The following is a 14,741-nucleotide window of genomic DNA, read 5'->3' as shown; positions in this document are numbered from 1 at the left end:
GTGCTGACTCATTCAAGATGCTGCAGGTGTGTGTGTGTGTGTGTGTGTGTGTGTGTGTGTGTGTGTGTGTGTGTGTGTGTGTGTGTGTGTGTGTGTGTGTGTGTGTGTGTGTGTGTGTGTGTGTGTGTGTGTGTGTGTGTGAGAGAGAGAGAGAGAGAGTATTAAAAAGAGAGACTCAATCATCACTAGTAATGAGTTTATAAGGATTTGAGGGCAGAGAGAACATAAAAAAACAAACAATAATTACTTTACGGCCCCTGTGGGCAGCGGAGAGGATCACATATTGATTTTGTGACTATTACGGCCCCCTTTTTCTCAGTAACAAATAAAGAATAACAATATATCATGTGACTTCTTCAAATCTTGCATTAGAGCTTGTCGTGACTTAATTAGTGTCATGGTGACATATCTTTCCTGTAGATAGAGGCTCTCGCCAACAGAGGGAGATGTTGGTCATAGATAAGTGGATAAACCCCAAATTGATGTTGCTTGGTGAGCCCATACATGATCAAACATTGCCAGATAAAGTACTTAATGAGAAAGACAATACATTAGCATATTCCTTCTAAATACTTGGAATTGTCAGCAAATTCACTGAGTTTAGTGTCACAGTAACCATTGAAAAAAGATAGAAAGCAACCATGTCCTCTAGATGTTTTAATCTTAACTCCTACAGCATTTAATTGACAATATTTACAGAAATAAACTGGATACATGACCATGTACCATCCACCCAACATATGTTTATAGGAAAGAGAACCTCAAATTCAGTATATGCACAAGTGTGAATTGTTAGTTCTCTACCTTATTTGACTACGATATCATACAAAAATAAGCAGGTTAGTTAAATTGACTAGACATATACTCTTTACACGCATCTACACTTCTGTCTTTACTGCTACTGTAAACACCATTTATAATTACAACCTTACCTCTTACCTTTGAACACAGCTAGACTATAGTTTAAAATGTGGCGTATTGCTCCATCTAGTGGTTAACCGACTTCTTTAGAAACTTAATGTAATTATATAAGCAGATGAGACCATTTTTCCGAAGTTTTGAAAACAACCACACACAATCTGACACATTAAACTAAACCATGAGGAGAATGTGTGTGTTGGGCTTAAAGGTGAAGAGAGCATTTATGGACAACATGTTAAATAACTAATATCTGCATTATTCTGGTTCTGGTATTAGCCTACACCCCGCAGTCATTTTATGTCTCCCTCCACCTGCTACCAGACCTTTAGGGTGAAATCAGTGGTGTTCCCTGAAGGGGGAGACATTTTGTCAATGTTGGACTATCACTTGATCCAAAAAACAGAGACACAATGCAACAGTTTGCAGGCATATGAAAAAATGTTTTCCTATAGGAATGTTTAAATGAAATAAATGTTACTAAATGAAAACTATAAGAACATAAGCCTTCATTCACAGAGACAGCACTCTGCCTCACAGTTTACATTACAGTTAAAGCCCACTTCACAATGTAATCAGTTATTTCAAATCAGAATCGCCTGCAGAGTTTGATCTTTGATATTTATTATAATGTTTAAAACTTTTTTGTTGACATAAGAAGCTGAGAGTTCAGGAAGCGGTCCCATCAGGAGAGGGGAGGGNGGGGGCTGGAGTGTCCCAGCCCTCTGCATCCAGCTGCTGCGCCGCTCCGCAGCTCAGCGCCACACTCACTATGGCTTTAGCCGCAAGCAGGACCCTCTTGGCGCTATTCCTTACGTTTTGCGCACCTGGATGCGGATGGTCAGGTAAAAGATTTGTTCACTTAATATCTTTTGAACAGGTGCACGTTTTGCATTCGTGTGTAATTCAGTTTGATAATTGCTCGGACACTGTTGCTTTCTCCTCTTGTGGTTTATGGATCAAATTTGATTGAAAGTTGTTGCAGGTTATTGATGGAAGCTGTACGTTTTGCAGCGTTAACAGGTAGTTTCTACTCATTAATTTGGATGTTGTTATTTTTTAATGGAAAGAAAAATATATAATGTATAAGTGCGCGCGTGCATGTGTGCGCGAAGCCTTTAAGATTTCCACAGCTGTTGCAGATGACATTTTTGTGAAAGTTGACTTAAAAATGAGATAAATTGTAGCCATTTATTGTGCATTAGACTATTTCATTTAGAGTGTAAAGTTCGATTTACAATGTGCAAAAAGTGTTAACAGTTACAGCAAAGAAGACAGGCTATATTTAATACTGTATGGGGGGAACATGATGCTGGCAGTCATGGAAATATTCCTAAACTCAAACACTAGGCAGATGCAGGAGAAGCTGATCAACTATCAGAATATAAATATTTCTGCACCATTGTGCTTTCTGCTGAGGGGTATCATGCCAAATGGGTGACTCATCTGGCTGAGGATAAATAACCAGCCTGTGAAACTCAGTTTCATGGGAGAAAATAAGTGGGTGCTTACGTTTTTTCCCCCTCACACTTTGATGCATGCTTTAATCAGGAGACAGGAATGGGTAAAATACCCCTGATAGGATAAAGATGAAAAGGGACTCCAAATGCTTTGTACCCTCAAGAAAGTTGTAATTTAATATATTTGATTTTTTAAATGCATGTCAGCATGGTGATATATCAACTGTCACATCTTTGACAGGCACAGACGGCAGCACACATGTTTTAAAAGTTGTTAAGGTTCTGTTTGTAAAATCAATTTGGAGGGAAGGAAGCCCAACCTCCAGTGAAAATATCTAAAATATCAAAAGTGCCATAAAGCCTGGCGACAGTAAGCTGACCCTTTGGCTTCAGTTTGAGGGCCACGTTACAGTCAGTCTTTTTTTCTCCCTTTTTCTCAAACATACTCAGTCTACTTATATTGTCAGTTGATCCATATCCAGCCTCCTTCCTTCTCAACTGTGAGCACTTAGAGCATGACGTCATTGCTTTCTCTGAATATACGCAGCTGCTGTTTGTTATGTTTTTTTTAGTCGTTTTCTTTTCCATCTTGTATGTATTTTCTGACCATTTTCTCTGCAACACCCTGCTTCGCACATTCACTTATACATACATTCACACCTGCGAGCTACTTAACACAACCACAGTTGACTGCTGCGGGCTACTGAGCAGCTCCACTGGAGCGACTTGGAGTTAAACGTCCTCCTCTCGGGCATTTTGACAGCAGTGTTTATGGGAGAGGAGAGTGTTACTCATTAACTTTCTCCACTCACATGTCATCAGCTTGTCAGTCTAGAATGTTTCAGAAAAGTGGAAGAAACTGGGCTCTCAGGAATATCTGGACACCTTGACAAGAGCAGCGCAAAAAGACAACAGAATCATAGAGTATTTAGATAATAGATAATGTCATCTTCTTCCATACAGCAACAGTCCATCAACTCCTGGAAAGAGTGGTGAGTGTTAATGGGACAGAGAGTGAGGGGAAAGAGGGAATCATGTCTTTGCAGGCCAGTGGAATTTAATTTCTCTGCTCCACTTAACATGCTGGAATTCAGCAGAAGCACCCGAGACAGATCTCGAAGAAAACGTTCTGAATTAGGAATGTCATAACTCTGCATCTGGAAAATACGACACTCATAGAGCCATTGCAGATCGAATATATTTCAAATATTTTCCACAACACTCTGTATTTGGTCACCTGTGACCTGGCATAGCTTGACCCAGTCTCCCCACCCACCTGCCAGTTGGCTGCCTGTCAAACCTGCATGTCTCGTGTCATGATGTCATCTCTAGGCGCCATACCAGATGTTTAAGCAAGTACCACTTGGGCCATGAGCACACCTGTCACAGCACACTTCATGTCAGCATACTAAGTGGGTTAATGGAAGAAATAGTATAAACTAACATTGTAAAGATGTCAGTCTTCATCAGTGAAGAGACCTATTTGGAATTGCAAAATATGTATTTTCATTAGGATTGTACTAGCCGGCTTTTATTGGTAAATGTCAAATGTCATACAATATTAATATGAATGCATATAGCCCTCCCAAGTTAAACAATTACTCACTCCAGGTTGTTGCTTTAAATTAAAGTTGTTCTCAGTCACATTTCCCTTTTAAATTAGGCTTAAGTCATAATTTAAAAAATGGCAGCATTTAGTGATTTATGTGCAAGCGTGCCTATAGGCATGATTTCAGTCTGGTGTGTTGGATTTATGACAAAGTTGATTGCTGGGAAGAGTTTACTGAAGGTCAAAGGTCAGAGGACTTAAAGGCTAACAGACGTGCAAACAGTGTGTGTAGCCCCTGGCCAGATCTGACTCATCTAAAGGACATTGGTGATGTTGATTTTCTCTAACTATTTGCAAAGAAAGAAAGTACAAAAGAGTAGAAAATGTCAGACTATAACTTTAGAAGGTTGGTTTATTAAAATGAACAGGAAAAACAACTTTTATCACTTAGGTGAACTTAGTTTTTGGGCTTCAAATCACGCAGCATCTCTCAACGGCAACATATCTGTTTTAGAATCATTCCCAGTCAGTCTTGATCATCCAAAGAACATTGGACATATCTTTTACAAAGTATTTCCACTGTTGATAGTAAGGTCTCTGAATTGTCCAGTCCCTTTTTACTGCAATTTAATAAACATATATAATAAAAAGTAATAACCTTTCCATTACTGTACATGCCTCCAGGTCCTACAGTTATTTGAGAGAAAACACCCGTTTGTGATGCCATCAGAGCAAATTATGAAGATCTAGACAAGTACTTTTGTATATCACTTCAGTCTTATTCTTAAAAATGTCAAAGACAGGACAGTCTTAGCTCGAAACTGAACTACTACCTTGTTAACCTCCACACATTCTATCTTACCCACACACACGAGCACACACACACGCACACGTACGCACACACACACACCCTTCACCAGTGATCCTGTGTTGATGGGAGTTTGTGGAAGAGGACAGTTATTAGGGGTTAATGGCAAACTCATTGGGGGTGAGCGGGGGGTCAACGTTCTGTGATTTTGTGTGCGGGGTGAGAGGGTGCACTTGTAAAAGTGGAGCACATTGCAGGTGCATGAGTGCAAGTATTTTCTGGAACAGTTTTACAGGAGTCCTCAGGGCTTACCCAAACTACACATGCACATACACGCATGTCTGTCTGACTCTCACTCTTTCATACACACATACACACACACACACACATATATATTTTGAAAAGAAACTGTGACATTATCACCCTCAGGCCTTGCCCTCATTCTTCACATACTTATTCCTTTCCACTGTCTAATCCAATCACACACTTACTGTCTGTCTGTTAAATGTTATATTACTGACCTGGTTTCCCTTGGAGACGCCCTGAAATAAAGCCTACCTCTGATGTTACAACCACTCAGTTGCTTAACTGCTTCCCAAACTGTTTATTCTTGGATGGAAATCATGCATCTGCTCAGCTTGAAGGTCTGAGTCTTGATGTAATCAGAAATATCTGGTTTGCCCTTGGATCACACGTTTCCAAAGAGGGCCAAATCCCAGAATGATGTCCTGACAGAGGAGCAGATCGCTTCCTACGTAATACATGGCCTCATTGGAAACAGGGAAGGAGGGAGAGAAGTGTGTCCAGACTTGTGTCGGCCACGAACAGACGATAAAATTGACCCCACTGTAACCCTGCATACATGAGGATAAAATGAGTAAGGATTGTATGTTGTTTTGGAAGAACACTCTCAAACTCATTCATAAACTCTGGTTTAAATCAGTGGTGACAGTGAGGAGACAACCATTTAGCAGATACTAAACAACATTGTGGGCCACAGAAGAGTTGCGACCATCTGTAAACGACCGCACACGAGGCCTTAGCGGCAAGTTTTTATGAATGTGAGAAATAAAATTGCAGATCCAGCTGGGCGAACACCTGCAGACAACAAGAACTCAGAGCAATGAGGTGATTTTGAGAAGATGCTAAACCAAAACGTCTGCTGTTAACCTTTGGGGAGCGCTGACAGCCCTAAGGAGCAGCTGTTTATGATGTTTTTGACAACACTCACAATTATATGTGACAGGGGTGAATAATGAGCATGCAAAAAAACCCTACTCTTGTCTTTTTGAAGAAGATCCTCTACATTTAGCCAAGGCTTGAATCCTATTTTTTTGTATCCCCTCAAATCTTTTAAGCATTTCAGCAACTTTTAGTTCTTTCTTTGCCAAGTGCTAAACGTAAGACACCCTTCAGGAGTCAGTGGAGACCAAAAATGGGGTCAAATGAGACTTACAAAGACAGCACTCCAAATTATTATGGACTGTAACTTGTAATGTATATAATTGAAGCACACAATTAATTCAAGTTGGCAACAGCTGTTTCATATTTGTCTTTGTGTCATTTGGTCATTTGCAGCTCCGTTGCAACAAGTAACATCCAATTTAACTTGTGCTGGTAAAACACATTCAAATCTGTGACTTAATCATTGTGGTGTTAATATGGTGTTAATATCACCACTGATTTAGCTAAGGTTAATGATTCATGTATGTGAATGTTTTAATTAGTGTTGTTGGCATCCTGATATCAGAGTCTCTAACTGTATAACCATCTTCTAAAAATGGTCCACTGAACAGAACGACTTGCACATGGATTGATTTTAGGTTTTCTGTATAGTTCATTGGGTCAGGGTTGTAAACTATTAAGTGCTTTTCTTTACTATGCATCACATCTTTCCATATGTCCCCAACAGATGTAGAGTCAGCTGAGGTTTCAACATCCATTCAAGCACTCAGGCACAAGGCCATTATTTTGCGTACGAATCAGCTATTTGTAATTTCTCAAATGGTTGTTTGTTGTCATATTTCTTTGTATGGATTTCCTTTTGTGGCATTTTTTCTTCTTGCATAGAAGCTGATTTCATAATTTATCCTGTTTACATTTTCATTGGGGATAAAATCTATATAATTCTCAGTGGTTTCTTCATGGTTACTTTACTTCATGATCTGGGTGTACTGATGGTCTGTTGAATATTTTCGCTGTTGCTTTAGCATGCAAACCAAAGGAAGAGAAAAGAGTTTTGGTCCAAAACACAGCAGTGGTAACTATTTTCTTTGTTTTGTGTACAGTACATCGAGCCAAGAGGGAGACTGAACATTGCTTATTGTCCTGAGCCTTGAGCCATCCAAACAAATCCTCACTCATTTATTTAACCATCAAATGAGTTTGTATTTTTCAGGGCTGCCTTACACGTATGCTTCATCTGAATCAGAGTTACTTTGAATGCCAAGTATAATAAATCCAGGGGGAATTGTTGAGGTGGCCCTGCATAAAAGGTTTATAAACAGTAGAAATAACATTTATGTCATAATGAGTAGGGGCAAGAAGCCTTTACGACAGGAGAAATAAACTTTAAATAAACTTTCAAAATAAATGTTTTACAGACACAATTTATCCTGACGTCATTTGTTTTGCAGCAGAGAAGCCCCTGCGGTCACAGAATGGGAAACAGACATCTGTGGATAAGAGCCTGAGGGAGCGCTGGGAGCCGTCCATTCATCTCGATGGAAGACCTGTGGACCGCTTTGTCATCAGCTCCAACAAACCCACGAGGTCTCATCGCTTCGCTAAAATCGGAAAAGACAGTAGCCCTCATCTAATGGAGGATGTAGGTAAGGCAGAAACACAGAGACAGTTAAAAAAGGAGAGTGTGCGAGCAAGATGTTTGGAAAGAGGGACTTAATATAATCACAAGTGGACGTTCCTGAGGGACCTGGGGAGTGGTGGCAGTACTGCTCGACAAAAAGTCATTAAGAGGAAAATAAATGGACAGAAAGCAGGAACAAGACATTTGGCTTAAACTATGGAGAGAGCTTTCAGATCTCAGAGTCCTGCACTTTGTCAAAACAAGTGCCAAGAACGAAGAGGGGAAATGTAAATCTGGGTACGAAGCAGAGAGGACATGCAGGGGGTGAAGTGTTGGCACACGTGTGCATGTACAATTCAATATTGGATGTGTTGTCATCCAAGATAGCCAAAAAGAGCACTGTGGGCGTATTTTCCCTAGCTTTTACACAGAGATTATTTTAGGCTTTAGAAAGACATTATTTTTAACATCGCTTCTTATTTCCTAATCCCTCCTTGTTAAACGGCAGGTTTTTATATTTCAATATTCTGCAGTGTTGACACAGTCTGGCCTGTTTTTGTCATTATTCCATTTTTTTTTCTCTGTCCCTGCCAGCTCCACTCCTATAACCCGATGCCTTGTGTTGTGGTCACTTGCTTTGTGTGTGCGTGCGTGCGTGCGTGCGTGCGCAACAAGTGTGTTTGGTGGTGGAGAGTGTGGTTGGGGAAAGTGTGGTGCCAAGTGTTGAGTCATGCATTGTCTTGTATAGTGTGTCAAATATGCATCTATATCATCCTTTGTGTTTATGGGCGTGTGTGCGCTGTTGCGGTCTCTCCAGCTCCGGTGCAGTCTGCCATGAGTCTCTGGCAACCGAGGAGCACGTCTCAGTGTTGCTTTTCCAGAAATTCCTTGCAGATCGTGTGTTCTTCCCTCAGCAGCATGAGAGCAGCATCAGTCATCATAAATAACACCGTGCTGTTTGCCTCCACATCATTAATGTGTCTGGCCAACCGCTGTTAGAACAACACAAACAGAGAGATTACTTATCAGTAAGGACAAGGTGGAGGTGGAGACATAAAGAAAACAACTTAACTTTTTTCCTCACTGACAAGAGGAGAAAGTAGATTACACAAATGTAAAAGCTGACCATAAAAAGTAAAACAACATTTCGAATTGAACTTGTGTTCAACAGGTAAAAATGATTCAGTAAATCTGATTTTCTTCTTTAACTTATTTACGTTACTTCACGTTTCTTTTCTCGACATCATTCAATCATTTTTGTTTTGTTTTTTAGATCCCGAATGGGTTAACCTGGATGGCTTTGCTGTGTTGGGCGTTGCACCTGTCAGAAACTCATCAGCAGGTAAACCTTATTTAATGTCATCTTAACCAACAACACATGACTCTCAGTAAAAATCGCACATTTAAAACTGTGTGGCTAAATCCATTAAACGGGGTATGCTTAAATCTGCTGCTGTCATCATGGATATAAAAGGAACCGCCAAATCGAATGTGACGATGAGTCACTCATAGTGGTGTTCGTAAGGCTCACTTATTCTGTCCCGTACAAGTTAAATGGGGGAAAGTACTTCCTGGTCTCTGACTCATAGATTCCCATCTACAGTATTTGGCTAGTGTGTTTTTCTGTCAAGTGATCCAAATGTAACATTTATTTTTAAAGTTGTGTCACCTTAACTAATGAATGCCACTTTAATGATCACATAATTGCATGAAGAGTAACTGTGTTGACATTGTTATCAATGCACTGTCAAGCGATTCAGCATTTTCTTACATTTGTTTTGACAAAAAACTGTAATTTCTCATTAAGAACTGCTACACACTCTTTCTCAATTCCCAAAGGTGTGCTCTTTGATTGTATTTCGAATTGTATCCCAGTGTTAATATAATACCTTCGGACATGACAGGTCTATTATCTGGACAGTACATACATCTATGAACTTATGATGTTATTTTTTAAGATTTTTTGATAGAATTAATTAAATAATAGAAGAAAGATATCCATTAGAAGTTTTTGCAGCTCTGATATTGATTTAACGTTGTTCAAGCTCTTTAGAAATAAAAGGTTATTCTTGTTTAAGTGAGGCAGACTTACGGAATCTTACTATTACACTACATTTTCTGTAATATTTTCTTATGTATTTATTTCTGTGCATTCCTGGGGCATCTGGACATTAAAGCAGGCGTCATGTAAACATTCATGAGCCAACCATAGGGCAAACACAAATAGATACTCGCGTTCAAACTGTTCCACATGCACAATTTGGTCTTTCCAAACCACTTGACTTGGCATATAATAATGCCGCGGTGAGGAACAGGGAGAAAACCCATTGAGATTCCAGACTGAAAAGATCAGGACCAGCAATTGAACCGAGGACCTTCTTGCTGTGAGGCGACACAGCTAACCACCGAACCACCGTGCTGCTCTGGAGTTTCAGTTCTATTTGTTTAAAGCAGAGCTGCTTCGGAGACACAGCTAATCATATTTGTTGAGTTTAACCTCAGTGAATGGAGCTAAAGACCCACTGTGTTTCTGGCAAAGTAATCCTAGCGAAGCGTAAGGGGTGAATCAAGATGGTAAAAAGCCTGCAAGCACACTTCACACGTTTTGTAATAGCTAAAGTTATCTTGCTAGCTACCGGCTAATTTTCATGATCCTAGGTAATATTACAAGGCTTATACTAACTGAAAGACTAGTAAAATAATGAATAACTGCAAATTAATACACTGGCAGTGTTTTTTTTGTGTTATTGTCATAATGCTATAAACGTATAGCTTTATTGGTTTATTCTTTTGGTTACTAGTGGTATCATATGTATGTATTCAACTCTGACTTTGAATTGATCTTCAAGACCAGCACTTTTGCATATTCTTTTTACTTCTAAAAGTCAGACTGGAAAATATGACCAACACTTTATTCCAGGCATTTTGTATTAAGCCATTATATGCAGTAAACATGTAATAAATGTCTGTCTCCATTATTTGTTTAAATGAACAACACACTTCAACATATGACAATATTTTAACAATCCGTTTATGAGCCAAAAATGCTGAACATTGACAGCTGTTATAAAACTACCAAACAAAGTGCCAACTCAGAAATGTTATCAAACGTTATCAAACGTTAGCAGGCGTTAGCTTATAAACCCAGTTTACAAGTCAAGTTGTTTAAACAGTACTGTTCATTCATGAAAGAAGGCAAATGATAAATGAAGCCACTGAGCATACTGTAAGTGATGTATATTGATATAGAGTTCTTGCGACTGTCTTTGTTAGTTGGGACTAATTGAGTATTTCTGCCTCCAGGAAAGTTCTGCCACATTGTTTGTATAAATTAAACTGTGGCTAAACTGAGAAATGTAAGCAATCCTAACCATTTATGTTTGCAAAGTTTAGACTTGCCTGTGAAGTTGGGTAAATGTCACAGACGGTGGAAAAAACGTTGCATTATAGTTTCTGTCGAGGGATTGAGTCAGCACTCAACAATATCATTCTTCAGTATCAGTCTGAACCGGGTCTGAACACACTGAGGAGGGTCTCCGCTCTATCAGTGGTATGTCTGTCTGCCTCACAGCACCTCGGACCATCCAGCTTCCAGGAAAAAACAGAAAGGATTTGGCAAATGAGAGTACTGAGTCAATGGTTTAGTGGTCCGCGGCGTGATGACCCGGGCCAAAATATGCACTGACAGCTTTCCAGAGAGAGAAAAGAGGAAGGGAAAGGAGATTTAGGCTGATTGAAACCAAATGTTTTATTTATTTTTTGCCAACTTATACGAGAGAAGCTTGTGTAGGTACATATAAGACAGAGAATTGTCCCATATTATTGTTATGGTTATTGTTAACAGTGATGCCTCAAAAGCATCTAAGTGGTAAGAGAATAGCTTTGATGATTGATGAAATAAATGAAAAAAATGTAAGTTTGTGATTTGTAGTGAATGAGATAAAACAGGCAACCACACTGGTGTAATCATGATGAGTTTATGTTTAACTGGCTCCTGTCTAAGTTCATTTTCTTGAAATGACACAGAGCAGATTATCCACTTGTGCAGGTGTGGATGAGGTTGGAGAGGAGGATTTGAAGAGAGAAAAGCAACATCAAAGAGAAAGAGAGATGTGTTGCGGTATTAAACAGCAAATTGTCCAGATCTACGGAGGAGGAGAGATCTTCTCAGCTGGCCTGGCAGCAGGGCACAGTGAGGATTTACGAGACACTTTGAGACACTAATGGAGCACTCCAACAAACAGCCTTTCTTGTGTGCTTTTGTGCTCCCCTTCACATCCTCTCTGTCTCATTTGTGTTTCCTCACCTATACAAAGTGTCACAGAAGAACCAGCAGTAAAACTCTGCTTGTCTCTCTTTTCAAACGCTTTAGCTAAAGAAAACTTTTTGGGCGTGGTGGCCTCTCTTGGAAAATTATTCACAGTTGGCAAACGTACTGTTAGTTGAAAGGGGATATCATTCATCATATCATTATACTGTCCTTATAACCACTTTGAATTTCATCAAATCCACTTTCCAACATCAGATGACTTGTCAGTACCCACACAGCTGTGCATGCAGCTATGCTGATGGGAATCAGGGCTGATTTCACTTCTTCATCTGACAATAATTATGAGTAACGGATGAAGGAGGTGTAGAGGGAGGAGGGGAGAGAAAGAAGAGTATTTCAGTTTTGTAGCCAATGCTATCTCTCAGCACCGCAGCCAGATGAGGGGGAATGTCTGGCTGTCTGAGTCCATGTCTGAGTTGTTTTTCAAGATGGAGTTACAACTAGGGTGGGATTGAAAGCAGGAAGCAGGACTTCAGGAGTTGGAGCAGATGACATGTTGAGGACGTGGTGCGGTTCCATGGCATGTCCTGTTTGTGACAAGTGGCCATGCTAAGTGACAGTGTTGGATACAAGTGACATGTAATTATGTGTTTATCACTTAATGGTCGTGTCTTGAGTGTAGCAATTAAGTATAATGATCTTTCGTGGCGGTTAGTTTCAACCAGGCCTAAAAGCCAAATCAAGAGCAGATTATGAATGAAGTATTGGGTCATAAAGGTTCTTCGGTGCACTAGCCTGTGCACTAACTTTTCCCCACCTTTTCGTCCACCAACAGGTCCGGTCAGGTCTCGGCAAACTGCTGCCAGAAAAACATCCTTGGTACAGCAGCCCACCAGGGTGAACAGAACAGCCCACCCATCAGGCGTTTCCAATGCCAGGACACACAGGAGGGCCCCTCAGTCCTCCTCAGGGTCCAGGCAGCCTGAGAGGGCTTTGGCAAGAGCCCCCCCGCTAGAAAGGAGACGCCAACACTACACCAAGCCTCAATCTGACCAGAGAAATCGAAACAAAGCCAAACTAAGTAAGAGGACTCACATTTTACAATTGTAACCACCAGATTAAAGGGGAAAAGCTTTCAGTTCAAGTACAATATGATGTTTGAGTAATGTTAGCCATTTTTATAATGAAAATAGGCAAATGTGTACATTTAGTTTTTTATTATTTTAGTGTGCATAGTGTAAACCCTGGCCGTGCCTGGTATCCCTTTCTATTCATAGCCTCTGAGTCCGTTCATGTGGTGTCACTGCAGGCACAGAAACCCATGGGACGGAGCGCACCTGCCAACAGAGCAATCGCAACCAAAACAACCACACCAGGTATTATTCTTGGGAATGATCTGGCTCCTTTGCACTTTATATGTATCAAAATAGCTCATCAGCGCATCTTTGGTAGACATGTTAGCCTATGAGAAACAAAAGCATCAAGGTTTTTCTCTACCTCTTTGTGTGTTTTCCAGAGCCGCCAGAGTATGAGGCCCGGGACATCGGTGTCAGGGTAATGTCCCCTCAGTCGGTCCTCATCTCATGGGTGGATCCTGCTGTTGAGATGGGGAAGGTCGACCCAGAGGATATCAGGTAAGATCTGTGTCACATCTCTCTGCCCTTGGCCTGGTCCTGAACACCACTAAAACCAAGATCATGTGGCTTGGCCGCAGTGGTGCCTCCCAAACTGGCACTATTGTGACCGCATATGGCCGGGACCTCGAAATAGTTAAATCTTATAAATACCTTGGATTTTGGATTGACAGTAATCTGTCATTCTCAGAACATCTCTCCAAAATTCAGACCAAGGTTAAAGCTAGACTCAGCTTTCTATATAGGAATCGCTCCTCACTTCATCTGCTAAACTCTCTCTGGTCCAGATGACTGTCCTTCTTCTGTTCGACTACGGTGATACCGTTTACCGCTCGGCGTGTAAAGGAGCTCTCGATCATTTAGACATTCTGTATCACTCCGCCATCCGCTTCGCTTCACTACAGATCACTACAGGACACATCACTGTGATCTGTACTCTCTGGCCCTCTCTTGAGACCAGGCGCAACATCCACTGGCTGATGTTTGTTTATAAAACACTCCTAGGCCTCACCCCCTTCTACCTCACACAATTACTGCAACTCCGCCCACCCCCGACGCACAACACCCGGTCAGCTACAAACATCGTGCTAAAGATCCCCAAAGCCCACACATCCTTTGGCCGCTCCGCCTTTCAGTTTGCAGGAGCAGATAGCTGGGATATCATACAAAAAACCTTGAAGATGGAGACCTTTATCTCCCCCCGCACCTTCAGGGACACTATTACAAACACCCTGGTACACACATGCATCTGCTTTGCCTGATGCTCACTACCAATGTCTTGACCTCTCCTATAGTATGCATTGCCATGAAGGAATGAATGGATGAATGAATGGATGAATGATTGAATGGATGAATGTTCTATATTATTTTAATGACTGATTGAACCCAAGCAGTATTATTTTAAATGTTATATGTTTAACTGCTATGCCTGTCATCTCTTCTCTGTGTCATTGTGTTGTCTCCTGGGTTCTGTAGTGCCCGGAGTCTGTCTTTTTATTTTCTTCCTCCCAACACCCATCCCCTCAGGAAGCCTTTTGCCTCCTGCCAGGTCATCATTGAAAATAAGAATTAGTTCTTAATTGATTATCCTGGCTAAATAAAGGTTCTACTACTACTACTACTACTACTACTACTACCACTACCACTACCACTACTACTACCACTACTACTACTACTACTACTACTACTACTACTACCACTACTACTACTACTACTACTACTACTACTACTACTACTACTACTACCACTACTACTACTACTACCACTACTACTACTACTACTACTACTACTACTACT

General features: G+C 40.7%; 1 protein-coding gene across 1 annotated transcript in view; it reads left to right on the top strand.

The window, feature by feature from the left end:
* Positions 1 to 14,741, top strand: part of fndc1 (fibronectin type III domain containing 1) — a 42,422-nt gene that overhangs the window by 8,340 nt on the left and 19,341 nt on the right. Inside the window, exons 3-10 of the mRNA XM_010772935.1 lie at positions 1,577 to 1,763; positions 7,372 to 7,566; positions 8,815 to 8,883; positions 12,647 to 12,892; positions 13,089 to 13,187; positions 13,328 to 13,445; positions 13,906 to 14,179; positions 14,421 to 14,493. Coding sequence (XP_010771237.1) covers positions 1,577 to 1,763; positions 7,372 to 7,566; positions 8,815 to 8,883; positions 12,647 to 12,892; positions 13,089 to 13,187; positions 13,328 to 13,445; positions 13,906 to 14,179; positions 14,421 to 14,493 — 1,261 coding nt within the window. The remainder of the gene's footprint in view (positions 1 to 1,576; positions 1,764 to 7,371; positions 7,567 to 8,814; positions 8,884 to 12,646; positions 12,893 to 13,088; positions 13,188 to 13,327; positions 13,446 to 13,905; positions 14,180 to 14,420; positions 14,494 to 14,741) is intronic.

Source organism: Notothenia coriiceps, unplaced genomic scaffold (assembly GCF_000735185.1).
Source record: "Notothenia coriiceps isolate Sejong01 unplaced genomic scaffold, NC01 NC01_scaffold00011792, whole genome shotgun sequence".
NCBI classification, from domain to species: Eukaryota; Metazoa; Chordata; class Actinopteri; order Perciformes; family Nototheniidae; genus Notothenia; species Notothenia coriiceps.
The sequence above is the reverse complement of the archived record's forward strand: the minus strand, read 5'-3'. Positions and strand labels throughout refer to the sequence as shown.